Source organism: Eucyclogobius newberryi, unplaced genomic scaffold, assembly GCF_026437365.1.
Source record: "Eucyclogobius newberryi isolate DKJ021-1_F unplaced genomic scaffold, fEucNew1.0.hap1 SCAF_7, whole genome shotgun sequence".
NCBI classification, from domain to species: domain Eukaryota; kingdom Metazoa; phylum Chordata; class Actinopteri; order Gobiiformes; family Gobiidae; genus Eucyclogobius; species Eucyclogobius newberryi.
In genome coordinates, this window is record NW_027316389.1 from 40,899,091 (window position 1) to 40,921,082 (window position 21,992).

The window sequence follows — 21,992 nt, forward strand, 5'->3', positions numbered from 1 at the left end:
TTGGTTGTTTTAGCTTTCGCTGACACCACAATCCTGCCCTTACACTGATCTTACGCTCATAAGCGATCACTGTTATGTTTTCACAGCCCTCTGCCCCTCCCACAGGGTGGGCGGGGCACCAGGCAGGGCGGTGCTTGTATCTGTGTGTCTGTGAGTGTGTGCAGTTGGATGGTGATGAGAGAGGAAGCTACTATCTTCCCATCTCTCTAAATCTGTGTTAACCGATTTATTTCACATAGGAATGTCAACTCCTAAGAATAGTTTTACATTAGGCAAGCAGAATGTTTGCAGACAAGGTAACATTAAAGCCAGAAATGTTTTTTCACATTTAAATTAATTCAATGCATGTATCGGATTTTTGCAAGAAACTCATCTCTGTAAAGATAAAGAACATTAGTTAAAGCTTAATTGTGTTTTGCAGGTTTATCATGCACCCATCACCTCCCATGCTTCGGGGTTAACCATCTTATTTAATAAAAATCTGCCTTTTCTACCGGTAACGGGTCGCGGGGGCAGCAGTCTGAGCAATGAGACCCAGACTTACCTTCCACACTCACTTCGTTCCCAGGCCAACTGAGGGACATAGTCCCTCTAGAATGTTTCGGGTCTTCCTCTGTGCCTCTTCCCAGTGGGACATGCCCAAAACACCTCCCCACGTAGGTGTCCAGGAGAATGGATGCACTTTTCTCGACGTAGAGGAGCAGAGGCTCTACACCAAGCTCCCCCCGTGTGACGGAGCTCTTGTCTCCTAAGGGAGTGCCCAGCCACCCTGTGGAGGAAACTAATATCCATGATCTTGTCCTTTCGGTCATTACCTATGATAGCGTGATGGGGCGCCGTTTATCGGGTGAAGTATTTGATGTTGGGGTCTGAGAACAAACTTGTTATACACCTCGATCTTCCTACCCTTGCGGTCCAGGGGCGGCATGCTAGAGAATGAGGTTGAGGGAGCGGAATGTTGTGGGGCAGGAGAGAAAGGCAGGGACGGGCATAGGGTGCGAACGTGGCCCGCAGAACCGCACGAACCACACTGTAAGGCCTGTGTAAGCATGATTAGGATCTCCATGTCTAGAACGGACCAGTCAAGTCTACAGTTTGCGCACTTTGAAGCGAACACTTTGTGATATTGATAGAATATATTACGTCCGTACTTCAGGTTTAAGTCTCCGATCAGAGCGAGATAGGCGTCGAGCTCAACTCTGCGCTCTGGGAAGGCTGCATGGATAACGTCCCTATATAAGCCGAAGGCAACGAGGAACTCCCCGATAGAAAACTCTTTAGAAAGCCGGGGGTCCGCAGATTTTAGAACTACCGTGAAGTCGGGTGAGGACGCTACACGCCTGTCCGTCACGGGGGATGGGAGAATAAGGGACACGAGGTTGATGTAGCCGCCCTGCAGAATTTTTGCACGGAGACGAGGGGAAATGTTAGCGTGCATCGGAGTGTACGGCCTACCTAAAGAGGGCCCTGCGCGGGCTGAGTCGAGTGAAAAAGAGGGGGGGATCCGAGGATCCGGACAGGGGAAAGCCGTGCTCGTCGGAGTCTGGAGCCCGGAGTTCAAAGTGGTGACGGCGTGGTGGAGGTCCTGGATGGTAGAGAGGAGCGTGTCTTGTAGCTGTGGAGCCGCGGCGGGAACCGGTGTCGGAGTGGACCGGAGTAGAGTGGTGTTGGTTGAAGAACGAGGAGCCGTGGCGATGGAGGAGACGTTCCGCTCCGATGCGAGCCGGAGGTAACGGCGGCGCTTAGCGGGAGGGGAGGACTTACGTGTTCGCTTGCCGCTGGGGCGCCCTGCTGGAGAAGGAGGAGGAGAAGTCCGCGCCAGAGGCGAGGATTCCTCGTCGTGGAGGAAGGCGGCCAGTTCGTTTAGCCTAGAGGTGTCCAGGCACGACGCTGAGGTACGCTCAGATGGTCCGGGGGCGGACGGAGCGGCGGACGGAGCGGCGGTTTTCGCGGCGAGGAGCGCGCTCTTCCGCGCTGGGGGATCGGGAGGCGACCCGGAGTCCTCGTCAAAAAGAAACGGGGAGCAAAGGTCATCGGATTCGAAATCAGACATTTTTCTTTGCTAATCGCACTAAATTCGCAGTACGGTCAGGAGCGGCCGAGCCATCTGCGCGGGGGTTAATATGGGACCGGCTCCGTGCTGATTGGGAGCGAGGAGGTGCGTTGATTGGAGATGGATGGAGTTAGGTCTTCCAGGCTGAATTTACGCATGCCGTAGAGATTCCGTTTGCCATTTAAAAAGATCTTTCTAATGGTTGAAGGGGGTTCGCCAGAATGAGATACTAGCAGTTTTTGTACATTTAATTTGTATACAGACACTAGACAAATTTATTCAGATTGTGTATGGAAATGTCTGGTATAACTATAACAGAACATAGGGCTGCTCAATTATAGAAAATATAAATCATGATTATTCAAACAATTATTCACTTTCAAACACCATGAATTCCTTTCCTTCTGTCCCCATAAGCTATACTATAAAAAGTATTACATAATTTTAATAAAGTATTTCCACTGCCTTTTTGCTAGTCTACAAATTGGGTTAGTATTTGACTCCTTATTAGTTTTTCATTAACATTTTCATTGATTATCTGTTATTGATTGTTTGAATAAAATGTATTATTTACTGAAGTAACAGGATATGTAGATCTCTGATTAAAGACATTTGTCTGTGACTGCAGCTGTAAAGCGTGTGACATCACACTCCCAGCATGCACCATGAACCTGCTTCCGCACTGGCAGGGATGGCCTTGGAGTTTTTGCATTGAAACTAACAGCTCGTGATGGGCTAAGTGAAGCCTCATGAAATAGCAAGCACCTGAACCAACTGTTTTAGGCTTCGAAACACAGATTGTGTGACATCTAGTGGTATGTTTTAGTACTACCACATCCACAGTGGGTCAAACTACATTCTATGTGCTATGGTTTCCAATCAAATCGTTGCATTGTATTCATGTGTATGACTGATGCGACTGTGTTTATAGAATAATATCAATATTTTAAAAATGTAGTTGTCAAAAGTGAGGATATTTTTTTTAACATTTAAGGTTTTATTTAAAAATCGACCTAGATTTTCCTTCTGTGATGGGACGCAGTCTATTTCATTGAATTGATTTGTGCTTTTATTCTCTTACTCTAGAGTTTGTCCCACTTTCTCACAATTGCATCCAGACAGTTACATTGGTGCAGGGGTCAGTACTCTGACCTCTTGCTGGTTTCTGAGTCCGAGGACCAGCTGCCCTGTCCTCCCAAGGATTTGCTGTAAAAGGAGGGGCAGTTGATAAAGAAGTGGTTACCAGCTATTGAAAATCGTGTGCAGCTGAGTAATCCGCCTTACAACCCACACATGGAAATAGTAAAATATTATCCATTTAAATGACAAACAGAATCCCTCAAATGTTTAGGTGTGATTCTCCAGAGGGTCTTGTCAATGATTTTAGAGAAAAATGATGCACCCCTTTTTTCCTCTATGAAATCACGTTTTTTTTCTTTTTTACCAGAACAAATCTATCTATCAATCTATCTATATATTTGGAGAGGGCGCTAGAGAGCCATTTTATTAGCGAGCCACTACATTTGCATATCATTGCAGATATCATCATATCACAAAATGGTTTCTTGTCTGGGTTGTGCTTTGGTCGTGGTGTAAATATGAATGAAATAGCTTAAGTGTTATGTTGTGGTGGGATGTATTTGGCATTTATTTCAGTGGGTTATTGTGCAATATACATATTTATACATCTAAGTAAATATTATGTCAAAGTCATTAGAGTTTATATTTTGTATTAGTATTTTGTATTTGTATTCTACAGTTGTTAAATATGGTCTGGTGTTTAATGCTGCTAATATCATGTATTATTTTGATGTGTTGGGTGAAATATTTTCATATTCTATTTTTGATATTGCAGTTGATGCTTTATAGTGGTTCTAGTTGACTTTTACGCTCGTTTTTGTAACACATTTAATTATTTACATTGGTGTTTTGTCTGTTTGAATGTTTTTACCTGACTTTTGATGCCAATGGATCTGAACATTAAAGATGGAAATGTATCTAAAGGCAAAACATAGTATCAGATGAAACAGCTGCTTTGACCCTTGACCCAGACTGATTCTGTCAACAATACACAACATCAGGGGTCCCCAACCACCGGGCCGGGGACCGGTACCGGTCGGCAACGCGTTTGCTACTGGGCCGTACAAATAATCTATCAGTGACAGCATCTTCTCTGACATAACTTTGGCCTGTCACTCATGACACTAATAAGCTTGTTTGTGGATTTATCATGAAAAGCCTGATAGGAAATTGGAAATTGAAGTCCATTAAATATAATGGCAAGTATATTATCATATCTCTGCTCTTGTCCTGCGTGAGAACATAACCGATACGTGCATTTTACATGATACGTCATTACGGACGCGTCGCATCAAACACGCTGCCCAAAAGTCGACCCACAAGCTCTTAGAGAGCATTTTTGCAAAGGGGAAAAGGCCAAGTGAGGAGCAGACGAGGAGCCAGACGAGGAGCCAGACGAGGAGCAGACGAGGAGCAAACGAGGAGCAGACGAGGAGCCAGACGAGGAGCAGACGAGGAGCAGACGAGGAGCCAGACGAGGAGCCAGACGAGGAGCCAGACGAGGAGCCAGACGAGGAGCCAGACGAGGAGCCAGACGAGGAGCCAGCGGGGATTTTGGACAAGTCTCCTGGGCCAGAATTCTGCAACTGCTGCGCGATCACCTGTTTTTACTTTTACAAGAGTTTGAGCTGCTTCCAGTGCCGTGACGGCAACAAGACAAAACTACATCAGACTGGACTCAAACACACTGCAGGGGTCATTGTCTCCATTACTCTAAGATGGGACCGTCTCATTGCACAGAAACATGTGCAGGGCCCCTACTGATTCAGCCTGTGGTGTGTCGTAATTTTTATGCACTTATTTTTGCCATATTTATCTGATGAGCTTCCACCAGTCAGAAGAACAGTGAAGACACGTGCAACTGTACCTTATGTTACTCCCATTCGGATCTTTTGGTATGGTACACTTAATAATGTACAAACGCGTCTTTTCCGAGCTGAATCGAATGGAAGCCTAAGCTCCGCCCACTTCCGAGCAAATTAACCTGAGCGCGACATAAACTAGCACACCGGTCCGTGAAAATAAAACCTACATTATTCCGGTCTGTGGTGCAAAAAGATTAGGGGCCCCTGCTCAACATGCTCTTGACCGCTTGGACCCAGACTGACTCTGTCAATACTCAACATGCTCTTGTTCCTTGAGTAAAACACAGGAATGTGTGTTAACTGTTAAGCTATAGTTTAGCTGCTAGCTCGTAGCTTGTGATTTGTAAGTTGTAACTTCTGTTAAAAACAGTGAATAAATCAGACAAGTTGAGTTTATTTGTATCTGCAGTTAAGCCTTGTGTTTGATAGTCGTCCTTGTTCAAGTAGCTTGTGTTTTGCTGTTGTAACATTATGCAAATATGGCATGGGAACCTGAACCTGGATTTAGTATGCATCCCTTCAAACCCCTTGATTATTATCATCAATGCCATCAATGTCATGGTTATCAATATATATATACACCTTCAGGGTAGAATATGAAATGGGAAAATAGCAAGATAAAGGACATCTAACTTTTGCAGCCTTCATGACACGCTCTTTCACATGATGGTTAAGAAAGCTCATTATCAGTTCAATTCAATCCAAAATCACAACAACAGTTGCCTTTGAGGGCAACAGTGAAAAACGGATTAAATAATGTCTGTGGTGGCAGGGGACGATGTCCCAGGGTCCTCTGTCCTTAGACCCTCCTTCTCGGCCAGAAAAAAACTACAAAAAACCTCCTTGGGAAAAGTAGAAACCTGGAGGAGTTCCAGAGTGAAGGAGAGATCTGACTCTCACAGACGGACGCGAGGGAGACTGGAGCTGGACCCACTCAGGAGAAGAACCAGTTCTTCAGGAGGAGAACGAGTTCTTCAGGAGGAGAACCAGATCTTCAGGAGGAGAACCAGATCTTTCAGGCAGATGAAGGACCGTCCATATGGGGTAGATACCGCTTCAGCAGGAGAGGAGCATCTGGGTCACAGGTCATCAGAGTGAGAAAAATAAAAGGCAATGAACAGTTTGCAAGTGGAATTAAATATTAAATATTGTTTGATAGAATAAGTCTTTATCAGAGGACAGTGCTCAAGCTGCCATACTTCCCCCAGAGTTGCTCCTAGGGCAGCGGAGCTGAAACTGTAGCTTTATATTTCTGTTCCTAACTGGCCTGACCATAAGTCATTTCAAAGAGGAACGTTTTAAGCCTGGTCTTAAATAAAGAGACTGTGTCGGCCTCTTTAACATGGACAAAGCTGATTCCATAACACAGGATCTCTACCTCCTACTGTGCTTTTAGAGACTCTTGGGACCACCAGAAGGCTCTACCTCCTACTGTGCTTTTAGAGACTCTTGGGACCACCAGAAGGCTCTACCTTCTACTGTGCTTTTAAAGACTCTTGGGACCACCAGAAGGCTCTACCTCCTACTGTGCTTTTAGAGACTCTTGGCACCACCAGAAGTCCAGCATTTAGAGAGTGAAGAGCTCTGTTTGGATGAGATGGTTCTATAGCATCTTTGAGGTAGGATGGGGCCATGTCATTTATGGCTTTGTAAGTCAGGAGGAGGAGTTTAAATTTGATTCTAAACTCAACAGGAGCCAGTGAAGAGACTCCAGCACCGGCGTAATGTGCTCTCTTCTTTTAGTTCCTGTTAGTAATCTTGCTGCTGCATTTTGAACCAGTTAAAGCTTTTTACGGAGCTTTTAGGACCTGCTGTGAGCAGGAGTTACAGTCTAATGTAGTCGTTACAAATGCATGGATACAATTTTCAGCATCACTTTTAGGCCGGATTCTTCTGATTTTATCTATATTACGCAGATGGAAATAGTCTGTTTAACAAGCTTGATTTATATGAGCTTTAAATGAGAGCTCCTGGTCCAATCAGACTCTGAGGTTTCGTTCAGTAGAACTGGAGGCTTCACTGACATTGTCCAGTGTGACTATCTGCTCAGATAAAGCGTCTCGTACATGTTTAGGACCAGCACAATGACCTCCAGCACAATGACCTCCAGCACAATGACCTCCAGCACAATGACCTCCAGCACAATGACCTCCAGCACAATGACCTCGGTTTGTTCAGGGTTAAAAAGCAGATTATTAAGTGTCATCCAGGTTTTTATTTCCTTCACACAAGCACTAAGGGATCATCTCAAAATGGGTTGAAGCTGAAAAGACTTAATATTTTTCGTCTTGGGGGGGTTGAACCTACATTTTGTCTTTTTGTTGCTTTGAAGCTTCAATACATCGTTGTGGCAGTAGTTGTTTTGAAATGCTAAAAAACTCTCTCAGCAACGAGCATTAGGCCAACATTAGGCGGCGGGTGCGGCGCGGAGCACGGGGAGTGCGTACGGGGGAGCACGGCGCACCGCGGCCCGTGTGCGCACCGCGGCCTGTGCGCACCGTGGCCCGCCGTGCGCGTGATCACAACGCACCATAGCCCGTGCGAGAGAGCACCCGCCCCGCTCCCCGCGCTGGACACGGCGCGCCAATTGAGTAAACAAACATGAGTGACAGTTGACATTATTTGGAGAATTCTTAACTTCTACTGATAAACAGACCAAAGGATGTTCAGGAACTAAAGGTGAGCAGGGTCGATCAAGCTACTATCGTTTTATCAACGCGTAACATTTGATGTGAAGCCAGTCTTTTGTCTTTTGAGGGGGGGAGGGGGTCCAGAGAGAGACGAAAAAAATTACGTCTTTTCAGCTTCAACCCATTTTGAGATGATCCCCAAGTCTGTCTACTTGATCGCTCTGATCAGGTTCATTGATAAATACAGCTGAGTGTCGTCTGCAGAGCAGTGGAAATGAATGCCATGTGACCTGATCATGTGACCTAACGGCAGCATGTGAAGAGGAAACAGAACTGGACCCAGTACTGACCCCTGTGGTACACCATAAGTTACTTTAGAACAAGGGGAGGAGCTCTGGTTTACAGTAACACATTAGTAACTATCAGATAAATAGGATTTAATCACCTGAGGGCGGGGCCTCTGACACCTACATCAGATTCTAACCTCTGCAGTAGAATGTTGTGGTCGATGGTGTCAAACACTGAAGTCAGAACCAGGATTGAGACCAGTCCATCGTTTGCAGCTAATAAGTCATCTGTGACTTTAACTAGTGCAGTTTCAGAGCTGTGGAGGGCTCTGGACCCTGCTGTGGTGGGCTCTGGACCCTGCTGTGGAGGGCTCTGGACCCTGCTGTGGTGGGCTCTGAACCCTGCTGTGGTGAGCTCTGAACCCTGCTGTGGTGGGACCTGAACCCTGCTGGGGTGGGCTCTGAACCCTGCTGTGGTGGGCTCTGAACCCTGACTGGAAAACTTCAAATTCAAGGCTGTTTAACTAAAACTCTTTCAAGGATTTTAGAGACAAAGGGAAGATTTGAAATAGGTCTGTAGTTTACCAATAGGTCGGGATCTAGATGAGTCTTTTTCAGAAGAGGTTTAATGACGTCATGTTTGAAGGACATGGAACATAAGCACTTTCTACTTAAGTATTTATTATAGTAAGAATAGGGTCTATAATTAGGGGGAGAATGTCTTTGAGGAGCTTGGAATGGGGTCTAGGACACAAGTTGAGCTTTTAGAGGACATAAGGGCTGAAGTTATCGCTACTTGATCAACAGCTGTGAACCTTTCTACATTTACAGGTGGATGTTAGATTTACAGCTTGGGCTAGTTCAGGGCTAATAGGGGGGGTAATTTCATCTAATTTATCTCTGGCTGTTTTTATTTTATTGTTAAAAATAGGAGGAAATCATCAGAGCTGAGAGAAGCTGGGAGTGAGGGCTCTACTGCGCTGTGACAGTTTGTTACCATGGCTACAATGTGTTACTTTCGTTGACTTCTATTAGATGTGAATAGTCTCTGGTTTGGGCCTCACACAGAGCTGCTGATAGGACAGTAGCTTTTAGGGATTCTTCTGTGTGGGAGGGGCCAAATAATCCCTCTAGCTTTCTAACTCTTTGTTTATGTGAACGCAGTTCTTCGTTGTACCAGGAGGAGGCGCTTTGACCTTATGACCTTCTGTTTTAACGGTGCTGCAACATCAAGAGCAGACTCATGCTCTTGATGTTGTTCATGGTCAAGTCGACAAATTGATTACTTATACTGGGACTAAAACTGTTCTCAGCAGGATCACATGACATGATCACATAACATGATCACATGACGTGATCACATGACATGATCACGTGACATGTCACTGAATATTGGCTCTATTATTTATATGAATTTTGAGATAGATTTTTCAGATATTGTCCTTTTCATTATAACTTTATTTTGTGGGACTGGATGATCTTTAAGAATAAACTGAAAGGTAATTAGGAAATGATCTGACAATATAGAGTTTTGAGGGAGGACACTGAGGTCACTAATCTCTGTTCCATACGTTAGGACAAGATCCAGAGTGTTCTTGTGAGTGTGAGTCGGTTTATTTACATTCTGAGTGAAACCAATGCTGTCTAACAAGGCGCTGAAGGCATTACTGAGAGCGTCATCACTCATGTTCACGTGGATATTAAAGTCTCCAACTATAACTATTTTATCCCAGGCTAACACTAAGTTTGATATAAAGTCAGAAAACTCTGTTAAAAACTCTGAGTAGGGACCAGGAGGTCGGTAGATAACTATGAACAAAACTCCTTTTAGGTTTTTCATATTTGGACATGTGATTGACACATGAGGCTTTAAATGAGATGAGAAATGCATTGTTAGTTTTAGGGCTCATGAGTAGGCTTGAGTGTGAGATCACTGCCACAGCACCACCTCGGCCTGTGCTCCTGGCAGTCTGAAAGTTAACATGGGTGGGTGGGGTTAACATGGGTGGGTGGGGTTAACATGGGTGGGTGGGGTGGACTCATTTAGTCTGACATAATCGTCTTGTTGAAGTATGTTGTTAGAGTCACCAATTAATTAATTAACTAATAACGATTTGGAGGTAATTGCTCTAATGTTTAGCAGTCCACATTTTACGTGCTTATTCATTTGTATATTTGTGTCATTTGTGAGTGTTATTTTTCCTAAGTTATTTGGTCTGACGCCTGAAATAGTTTTTCTGAGATGTGACTTTTTGGCATTATTTGTACGAGGGACACACACAGTCTTTATCTGTCTGAACACTTCACATGTGACAGAGAGGGCAGGAGCTCAGCGACAGGAGCGTCTTACACTGCTTCTCTGCGCCCGGGGCTCATCCCTGGGTGGTCACTTTAGGCCACTAAGGCTATCGGTCAAATTCTGAACTAATAGGGATGAACCCTCCGGAGTCGGATGGATGCCATCCCTGCGTATGAGCCCGGGCTTTCCCCAAAACGCACTCCAGTTGTCAACAAAGACTACGTTGTTTTGAGGGCACCATCTGGATAACCAGCTGTTGAATGCTGAAAGAGGCTGTACAGTTCAGCATTGATCCGATTGGGCAGGGACCAGAAAATATTACAGTGTCTGACATCGACTTTTCCAATTCACACACGGCACCTACTTGTAATTTGAGCACCTCTGATTGTCTCCGCCGGGCGTCTTTACCGTCTGCGTGAATCACGATTCGACGGAATCGCTGGCTACTCTGCTTTAGGAGCTTAAGGTTTCTTTCGATGTGACCCATTCTGGCCCCTGGGTAACACCTAACGCTAGCAGCAGCTGGTAGCAGCTTACGCTAGCAGCAGCTTCACGTCTCTAACCTTACTAGCACTGCTAATGCTAATGCTACGCCCTGTAGCGCAGTCCGGTAAACTTGATGCTACAACCTGGCTATAGCTAGACTTTAGCTCCTCTAAACAGCAGATCTTCTAACTCCGTAACCCTGGCAACCAAAGCTTCCACTACACTGCACTTCACGCATCAGAGAAAGAGCCCCAGGGTTCTGACTCGACATATGATAACTTGAGCAGGTAAAGGCAGAGGGAGATTCAGCCATGGCGCTAGTGGCTATGCTAGGCTAGCTCAGGCTGAAGCTAGAGAGCGAGCGGGTTTTAATCCACGTCATACTGCACAAAGTGAGCTGTGTGAGGCTCCGGATTGTTTGTGGATAAATCAAACTTTCACTGGTGTGAATATGAGGCTAAAATATTGTGTATAATATGTGGATTAACGATAGAAAGTAGCGAACAAACAACTCTGAAAACGCGATACACTCACCCGGAAGTGACATCACAGGAAGAGATGTCAAGCATCAGGCATTGTGGTTTATCAGCCTCTTGTCTTGTTTGGCCAGGCCATGTGCTTTTTCTTTATTGTACTGGAAAAAAATGTATGTCACCCTAAAATTCTTAATGTCCAGTGAGAACATATCAATACGGTTGACCTAAACAGTTTTGAAAGGATTTTATTTGGAATTATACACTGCCTCGCCAAAGAAAAGTTGCCACAGAAAAAAAGGAAAAAGAAAACCTGTCTCCTATTATACTTAGATTGATAAATTATTATAATAATTATTTTAATAAATAAAAACCCTCCTTGAATCATTATATGGATCATTATAAGGGCTTCACATATCTGTAATACTAAAAAAAGGGAAAATAACCACTAGACCTTGCCAACTACTGGTCCGTCTTCCTGCTCAATAGCGCCTAGGGCTCTTCAATTTTAGGCCTGGGGCCAGATTAGGCCCGTGAATCTGATCCAGCCTGCCAGCCATCTCCCAAATGTACACCTGCTTTGATTCTGGTTTTGTCTTGGTTCAGACCTTGTTAGTTAGAACAGTTTAAAATAACTGTGCATTTTATATGATTTCTTTAGTGGTGAATATAAGCGCCTCTCTCCTCTAGTATGTTTGTATGTGTGCTTGTGCCTGAACGTTTGTATGTGTGCTTGTGCCTGAACGTTTGTATGTGTGCTTGTGCCTGAACGTTTGTATGTGTGCTTGTGCCTGAACGTTTGTATGTGTGCTTGTGCCTGAACGTTTGTATGTGTGCTTGTGCCTGAACGTTTGTATGTGTGCTTGTGCCTGAACGTTTGTATGTGTGCTTGTGCCTGAACGTTTGTATGTGTGCTTGTGCCTGAACGTTTGTATGTGTGCTTGTGCCTGAACGTTTGTATGTGTGCTTGTGCCTGAACGTTTGTATGTGTGCTTGTGCCTGAACGTTTGTATGTGTGCTTGTGCCTGAACGTTTGTATGTGTGCTTGTGCCTGAACGTTTGTATGTGTGCTTGTGCCTGAACGTTTGTATGTGTGCTTGTGCCTGAACGTTTGTATGTGTGCTTGTGCCTGAACGTTTGTATGTGTGCTTGTGCCTGAACGTTTGTATGTGTGCTTGTGCCTGAACGTTTGTATGTGTGCTTGTGCCTGAACGTTTGTATGTGTGCTTGTGCCTGAACGTTTGTATGTGTGCTTGTGCCTGAACGTTTGTATGTGTGCTTGTGCAGATGATCAGGGTGAGTGTTAGTCAGGGTACTGTTGGTTCTAATTACTGAGAATAACAAGACAAGATTATGGTTGTTAAAATAAAAGCATTTATTCTCTACGATTACAAAACTAACAGATTAAAAACGCATGTCCTGTCCCTCAAGTTCCCATCAGACATCTGGTCCTCATCTGGGGGCCTCTCACACACAGGACAAAGATATGAATATTCTTAAGAAGGTGGATCTTCTCTCGCACCAGGCTGTACCTTCCAGGACATCCTAATATGGTCGTGAGATGCGACCCGACCCTTGACCCAGACAGAGAAGTTGGGGGAGCAGATACAGACCAAGCAGACAGAGCAAGTGTGTGTGTGTGTGTGTGTGTGTGTGTGTGTGTGTGTGTGTGTGTGTGTGTGTGTGTGTGTGTGTGTGTGCGCGTGCGTTCAGTCTGCTATAACAATGAAAGCTATATTAATGCATTACAATATTAAATGCGTATTAATTCCTACAGTACAAATGTGCGTATAAATGGGGATTACTTTTTATGTTTGAAAAACTCAAAAAACAATTATTTTAAAATGGGGTCTCAAGCCCTATCACAATTGATATGTCATGAATTTAATTCTCACCACTGTGACGTTGTGCGGATCATCTTAATTCCATCAATATATTTTCTTCTGCTTATCCGGGGCCGGGTCAGCAGTCTAAGCAGGGACTCCCAGACTTTCACCCTCCCCAGACACTTCTTCCAACTCCTCCGGGGGGATCCCGAGGCGTTCCCAGGCCAGCTGAGAGACATAGTCCCTCCAACGTGTCCTTCTTAACCTGTTACCATCCACCTGCGCGCCAGCGCGCATTTTCCATCTCGAATATTCTCTTCCATCATCAATTTCCGTGGTCAATACCAGCAAGTTATACATCATTTTAAAGCTTATTTTCTCAACAAAACGAATATGTCATTGATTTACATTGAATAATATGCCCCAAGAAGCAATTGCCAATAGTTTGTGAGAAAGTCTCAACTTTTACAAACGCATGTCCTGTTTGCTGTTTATAATGGACGAAACGGCTTTAATTCTGTACATCCTTGTGCTCAGTCTGTCCGTAAGGAACCATTGAAAAACAATATCCACTTGTATTTTTCCTGAAGTTATCCGATTTCGAGATATTGTCAAGTAAACAAAGTTTTCTTCTCTGACGATGGTCAGGATTAAGGCTCGTCCGGCGCATTTCTCCGCCCATAATAAATGACCTGTTTGACTTATAAGATTGTGTTTGGCATCGATCTTTTCTTCAGACTGTCAGCTACAGGATGAGACCATCCACGGGTTTGTTCTCTACAGCCTCCGGAGGAAAAAACTGCACCACTTCCGACACGCAAAGCTAACTTGTTTTTAGCCACATAGCTAACGTCAGCAGTTACTTAGCAGACTTAGATTGACATATTATTCTAGACAATAAGAATAGCTTTCGAATGGTGGGCGGGACTAAGGCCTTATTCACACAGAATCCTCTGTATTCACGTGCGTAATGACAGTCAGAGCCAAGATTTTTCGGCAGGAGGGACTAGATTTTACGCATAACGTTTTCTGATTTTATTAGCCTTTTGGACGCGCATTTTGTTACATATATACTTCACGAACGATCGGGACACGCACTGGAATCGCTTTAAATTAACTTGTTTTGACTTTATTCGGCTGGATTGAGTGTTTTCGTCGTGTCGTGGCGATGTGTTTTGGCTCTGAGTCCCCCGGCTCCGGCCCCGCCCCCCGGCTCCGGCCCCGCCCCCCGCCTCCGGCCCCGCCCCCCGGCCCCGCCCCCCGCCTCCGGCCCCGCCCCCCGGCCGGTGCCGTACCGCGTTTCCACAAAGGAGGAACTCATGAAACTGCGGAGAACTGTCGTCTTACCCGGAGATCGTCACGTTATCCCGTCGCAATACTGACCTAACCTAATACTGATGTGCAATTCTGTCGTATGTGCAATTACTGTGAAATTCATGTGCAATCTATGTGCTGTCGTGACACATATTCATGTGCAATTACTGTCGGGATCACATGCCATGGTATTTATTTATTTGTCTATGGGAGTTTTTATTTATTTATAGGAGAGCTTCTACTGAAAGTGTTTTTCAGACTTCCTATAAGTGATCTGTTCTTCTGTATCTACCTCTGTATCTACCTGCGTTGCACCAATGAAATTTCCCCATGTGGGACAATAAAGGAATATCTTATCTTATCTTATCTTATCTTATATATGTATATGTTCACCTCTATATGGGAAATTCATGGGTAAACTCATATTTACACATTTTCACATACATTGTTTTTAGCCGTTATAATAGGTATTAGTGGCCTACAAAACATCACAATGTAAGTTTTATGATCATAGAGGAAATAAAATTGTAATAAAACAGTTTGGCACAGTTGGCACATATTTGGATCACTTGAATATACTTTTTGATACAAAAAGGTCAACAGCACCAAAATGCCTGTTCTAGAGATCTGAAACTTTACACAGTTGTTGTCAACAAGATAAACATCATGTGCAGTGAACAGCATAAACACACAATGAAGTATGTCATGCTCAGGACCGTTACACATGGACAATATTCAGGCGAGACTAATCAAAGGATGTTTTGTTTATATTTGGGCCTCTGTAGTGTAAGTTCTGAAGCCCTGACAGTCTGTCATGTGCACATCTGCAGAAACTAGAAGGCCTAAGCTTTCTAATGATGCATCACACTTGCATCTGGAACTTAAGATCCTCCTTTAATAAGCAATGCCATTTGGGTTCAACCAGTGTGCACAGGGCGAAATAGGTGGATGGTAACAGGTTAAATGACACAAAGCCTAATGCAGTTTTGATTTGAATTGGAGAGTATTGAAAAGTTCATATTTTTTGTCATTCCTGGATATAATTATGTAAAGAAACTAAAGTGACATAAAGTTGAACCCATTTCTGTTAGAATACAGCAGCAGTAAACCTCTATGGAAATGTTTACTTCTTGCGTTAGCATTACCTGGTGTCCACATGTGTGTATAAGACATTATGGCTTGTCTAGACCAAAATATAAAAGGTTTCGGTGTCCACATTTGAGGTCCTTATACTGCCAAATGGTGACAGAAGTTTGAAGAGTTTAGAATGTTTAGTTTTACTTTGTTAAAGGCAAACATCTTCCTGCACTTCACATTAGCCACATTATTCCACGAGGCACAGTTGTTGTTTTTTCTCATGTTGTTTTTACATTAGGGAAAAATGTTACGTTAAATGTTCTGTTCTGTTCAGGCACTAAAAAAATAGTTTTTGCAAATCATTATTCAATTGTGACTTTTTTGTGTTCTATCAAAATGCTTAAAACATCAAATGAATGCCCTCATATGTGCAAATACTCTTTCTAAACCACATCATGTAAAAATATCACTCTTTGTTGTTACACACATCAGGTCCCGATCAGCCCAGTGCACGTGGTAGAGCACACGTCCAAGTTGGAACACCATTATTGAACACTTCGATATTATTTTGAGAATCATCCCTGTCCTACAGTCCATCTTGTAGACATGTTTTGTATTAAATATAAGATCTGTATATCCACTGTGGCATATTTTGTGTTCTTCAGATCATGGTGACGGTCTCCGTAGTGGTGGGCGTGGCCGTATATAGGATCTGCATGCTGAGTGTGTGGTCCATGAATCCAGACCCTGAAGCCAAAGCCAGCGTGCGGATGACCGTCACCACCACAGGGATCGTGCTCAACATGCTGGTGGTGCTGGTGCTGGAAGAGGTGTACGGGGCCATAGCCATCTGGCTCACCGAGCTAGGTACTCTGTCACACATGTACAAGGGCACCCCAGACACTTGAGACCAGCTATAGAGTTATTTAGTTTGTTTGAAAAAAGAGAGAAATGGATAGTGCTTTGGTCAGATTAAAGTATGTATGGTTTGATTTTGGGTTTGATCTGCTTTTTGAGCTAAGATACACTTCACATTTGTCCTCTGTACAAATGTGTGGGTCAGTTTTTTTGGACTCACTCCTCCGGACTTGAGTAAAAATCCAACCTGACCCACTGAAAAACTTGGCATACATTTTTGGTTCCTACCCTGACAAGCATACATTAAAACTTTTGCCTTGAACGCCACTGCTGCTGGTCGTCATATCAATGGGTTATATGGTGTAATGTGGTAAAATTGTGTTTTAGGTAATTGTTATACCCAAATGCACGGTTTAAGACCCGTTCGAAATGGCTAATGCATGTACCGTATCTTTCGGACTTTAAGCCGCTACTTTTCCCCCACGCTTTGAACCCGGTGCGTCTAATTTATAGATTTTACTGGCTAACGGCCGCTCTAGCAGGAACCGCAGGCGTTTGACACACTAGAAGAAGACGTCAGTGGACAGTGGAAGCACTGTCCAGGGGACGCGTCCTTTTCTCTGTACTTTAAGCTTCAAAACGCTGTTTGTTATTTTAAATCCATTTCATATTCATGGCGAAATCAATCTAATGAGGAAACGAATCTAGACACAACTTAACGCAATATATATGTATATATATACATATATATGTGTGTTATTAATATGCTGTATTAAAGAGTATTCTCACAGGAATATTTGCAAGTTTAAACATTAAAAAATACAACATAAATGTTTTCTTACTTTTTTCTGATAATTGTGAATAATCGTAAAATTGTGACATTTCTCCTCGTGGTAATTGTGACTAAAATGAATATTTTGACATCCCTAATAACAAATCAAACTAAAGTCACCCAGAAGCTAATAAGACGAGGAAATATGAGGAAGTATATGTAGCACGAGTAAAGGCCACCGTGTGAGACGAGGACAGACCACCGTGTGAGACGAGGACAGACCACCGTGTGAGACGAGGACAGACCACCGTGTCCACTGTGTCTTTAATGTTGGCAGCATGAACCCAAATAAATGACACATCAATAAAACACACACTTTACTTCGCTAACATATCGGGGGTGCAGAGTTTATACGCTCACCATATTTATAGTCTCGGTGGAGAGTCGGGGTTGCAAAGTGTTTTCTTCTTCCTAGGGGAGGGGCTTATTAGAAAGGGGGGGGGGCTTAACTCTGAAGCACTGGCACAGAGAAATATCAGATACATAAATTCCACCTAGATTTTCTTTGGTAAATATAAAGAGCGATGGTTTGATTGACGCTAGTTTGTGGCATTTGTCGGGTTTAGGCAATTCCTCTTTTAAAATTGAAGCTAAATTACTTTTAGGGACTTGTAATAAAGTAAAAAATTTGGCGGAATCCATAGAAAAGTAATATTCATTTTTATTTTATTTTAGGGCCTGTCCACCAGAAGCTTATTTTTCTTCTCTTGCTGTTTAATTAGATTTTTTAATATTTCCATTTTGATAACTTTTTTAATGGTATTAAATTCATTATGAATATGAACACTATGAACATTGTAAGTATTTTTGTTGATTTGATGACTTACTCATTTATACCTCAAGCTCACACTGATTGCAGTAAGGACAATGCCTGATAGGATATCTCTGATCTTGTTCCTACAGAAATTCCCAGGACAAAGGAAGAGTTTGAAGAGCGACTAATCTTCAAGTCCTTTTTCCTAAAATCTATGAATGCATTTGCACCCATTTTCTACGTGGCCTTCTTCAAGGGCAGGTTTGTGCAAGGGTTCCTTCTGCCACTGATAGACATGAATATGTAGCACCATTCTGTGTTTTGAATGACCAATTTTATCAAACAGATTTTCTGGGCGCCCTGGGGACTATGTTTACGCGTTTGGAGATTATCGCATGGAGGAGGTGAGTTGGAATTCATATTGCAATGTGTTGTTGACCGGTGGGTAGTGCTCAGTTACAAGTACTTTAATAAGGACTTGAAGAAATTGTACTAGTAATTTTTTTGAGGCCATACAGTTACTTAATTATATGCTGTCTCAGTTCATTGAAAAGTGTTTGCAGTGGTCCAAATGTATTGCTCATTTACCTACTGAAAGGTGTGTAACACCCACGCACAAAAGAATCCCCTTCACATAATAAACCCCAAACATAATTAAAAATTGTCAGTTTTAAATTTAAATGTATAACTTTGCTACCACAAACGTAATAACAACATTTATGTATTTGTGGGACAGTATTTGGATTTTGATACCACCATAACAAACACTCAAAACTATTTCAGAAAGACTTTCAGAAATGAAACATTTTGTCCTATGTATATAATTTGTTTCAGTATTTGTTACTTAATTCAGACGGTCCCGATAAGTTAGTGATGGGAGATACTATACTTTTTTGCTTTGATACCAAGTAATACTATGGAAAGTATTGCCATACTTTTGCGATAACGATTTAATGAGTTGAGAATCAATACTTGTCAATCTGTAAAATATCAGTCCACCAATCACTAGAGAAACCTGCTCTTATGACAGACTATAATGTACAGTTACATTTTAATGCATCACTAATGCAAGATGAAGTGTATTTAACTATTATGGTCAAAGGGTTTGTCTTGAAACATTTATTCTACAGTTATAACCCATTTAAAAATAGAAACAATTCAAAACAAATTGTACAAGTAACCAACATTTTCAATGGCCAAATGAAGGAAGCCATAATAACAGAGCCGAAAAAACACAATTTTTTTCATTGTGGCAGGGAAAAGGTATTATGTTAATATTAAGTTTGCGGGTGTTACAAGGTGCTTAATAATAACTCAATAATAACTCAATGTTGGTATGCTTCAAGTGTAGCAACAGCTGACTGACGGAAGCGAAGACTGACGGAAGCGATGACTGACGGAAGCGAAGACTGACGGAAGCGATGATTGACGGAAGCGATGACTGACGGAAGCGATGACTGACGGAAGCGATGACTGACGGAAGCGATGACTGACGGAAGCGATGACTGACGGAAGCGATGACTGACGGAAGCGATGACTGACGGAAGCGATGACTGACGGAAGCGATGACTGACGGAAGCGATGACTGACGGAAGCGAAGACTGACGGAAGCGATGATTGACGGAAGCGATGACTGACGGAAGCGATGACTGACGGAAGCGATGATTGACGGAAGCGATGACTGACGGAAGCGATGACTGACGGAAGCGATGACTGACGGAAACGAAGATTTGACGGAAGCGAAGCTGAACATTACCAACTATCATGCTGACAATAAACTTCCTGCTTCGCAGAGAGTTAAATGCTCTATAATTAGAGGTAGAAAGCATACAGCTGTGTAATTTTGACACTAAGGGCTGGGTTTACAATGTATCTGTGCTGGGGCAAAATATGGCAAAATAGATTTTACTATATTACATGCCCCTTTGAAGTAACTGTACTCTTATTGAGTTGACATTTTGGTTACGCGACCTCAAATTCACCAACAGACATTTGACAGATTCAAAATCCTGTGTTTAAGTGTGCCCCTCCAGGCTGTCTCATTGAGCTGTGCATCCAACTCAGTATGATTATGCTCGGTAAACAACTCATCCAGAACAACGTTTTTGAGGTCCTTATACCGTAAGTCTATTTACATTACTCTTGCGAATAATATGATGTATGTATGTCCTAAATGACAATGAACGTAGTTCCCTCTGTATCTGAAAATATTTGTTATGAAATACAATATGGAAAACACTTTTCTTGATTTCTTGTCCTGCAGTAAACTTAAGAAGATGTACAGATCCTTCCAGGAGCACAAGGGAAATAGGAAAGCAGCAGAGGAGGAGGAGAACAAGTTTGAGGGCAAACGGCCAAAGCAGCAGTACCACAAGGACCACACCCTGGAGCCATATGAGGGCGTAACCCCCGAGTACATGGAGATGAGTGGGTTCAAGAACAAGTGTTCCTATGTTCTTTTGTGGCCACAGCCCTGCATTCTCACATTTTTCACAACCCTGCCCGTAAACATATCCATGCAATGGCTTGAGAACCCAGATCTGTCCCTGCATTACAACGACCACTGCTCTGGACAGATTGCTCAAGTAGTATTAAAGGACATAAATCATGCTAGATAGACTTGTTAATGTTGTTCCCTCATCAAAATAATCCATGGAGTTGTATATTGCTTTATTCACGCTTGTTTCATTATTCCTGTTTAGGAGCTTGTCTGCTCTTAGCCTCAGAAATGTCTTCTCCAGGTAGTTATGTAAGAGATCAGAAACCTGAAACTTCCCTGTGCTGTTTAACAAATGGGACTCTGGGCATCGCTCCATATACACAAATGCATGGATTTATCAGTTATCATGTGGTCACATTGCTAATTGCTTCATTCACACTTGTGCTGGTCCTGGAAATAAGGTGTGGTATCCAAACATAGATAATGGTAAAATGGTTTGCAATAGGACCCAAAATCTGAACACTTAAATACTAAAAGTTTTATTAATTAACTAAAAGGTTTATTAACAAAAATGTAAAAATAATCTAGATATGGAAGCTGGCAGGCAGGCAGGATTGGGAGAGTAGATTAAACAAACTGGCGAGGAGTGGCTGTGGAGCTGCTCTTCTACTGAAGTGATGATGGTGTCCCATATCCTGATCAGATTTTGAAAATGATCGATGATGGTTAGAATTACTGTGTTATCTTGAGAGACGGGGAGCCCTGAGACAGAATCAATGGCAAGGAAGTAGGTATAGCTTTCCTGACGTGCATTGGTTGGATGTTTTACCCCTGGCACAAACTGTGCAAGCTTGAACGTACTCCCTGGTATCCCTCTCAATTGTGGGCCACCAGAAATAACGGCGTAGGAGTGCTGATGTCCGGCCAACCCCAGAATGACATGCAAAGCGGGAAGTATGTGTTTATTGCAGAACCTGTGGATGGACAGACTGAGGGACATACAGTTAGCGGGTCCATTACCTGGGTTTTGTTCAGTTTCCTGTGCCTTTTTAACTTTGTACTCAAACAGGAACAGGAAATAGATGCTGTCAAGGTAAGTTGGTTGTAGAGAACTGACAAGAGAACTGGCGAGGTACTGCGTCAAGCTTGACAGTTCTTTACCCAAGTGTGTAAGTTAAGGTAAATATGAAATGGCCAAAAAAGATAGCCTGGAGAGAATTTAACCTTTTAGCTGAATGTATGAATGAAAGGTTATTATGATCAGTCCACACAATGGATGGCTGTTCAGAGCCCTTCAAATAGTGTCCCCATTCTTCCAGGGCCAATTTAACTGCAAGTAATTCACAATCACCAATTGTGTAATCACGCTCAGCACGGGTCTAGTGTAGAGAAAAGAATGCACATGGGTGCGATTTTTGATTGGATGGTGATCTTCCCACTTCAACAAACTGAAGGGAAGGGGGATGAAGGTAGAGAGCCTTTTAAGTTCCTTGAAAGCATCTCTCCAAAGACCAAACAAAATTAAGTTTTGAGGATGTAAGTTATTCAGGGCTACTTTGGGGGGGGGAAATTGGCTTCATTCAAGGGCTGGAATGTCAAGTGTATAAGTGGGAGAGGATTTTGTTTTTGATGATAATGTTATTTCACCCATGGTAATCTATGCAAGGATGCAGTGCCACCGCTCCAATTACGCACATAACGCACAGGGCATAGGGCAT

The 21,992-nt window shown here is 43.1% G+C and overlaps 1 protein-coding gene across 2 annotated transcripts in view; it reads left to right on the top strand.

The window, feature by feature from the left end:
• Positions 1-21,992, top strand: part of LOC140348800 (anoctamin-1-like) — a 136,535-nt gene that overhangs the window by 94,691 nt on the left and 19,852 nt on the right. For both annotated transcript variants that reach the window (XM_072434896.1, XM_072434897.1), the window contains 5 exons: positions 16,056-16,257; positions 17,984-18,095; positions 18,181-18,238; positions 19,855-19,955; positions 20,098-20,261. In XM_072434896.1, coding sequence (XP_072290997.1) covers positions 16,056-16,257; positions 17,984-18,095; positions 18,181-18,238; positions 19,855-19,955; positions 20,098-20,261 — 637 coding nt within the window. The remainder of the gene's footprint in view (positions 1-16,055; positions 16,258-17,983; positions 18,096-18,180; positions 18,239-19,854; positions 19,956-20,097; positions 20,262-21,992) is intronic.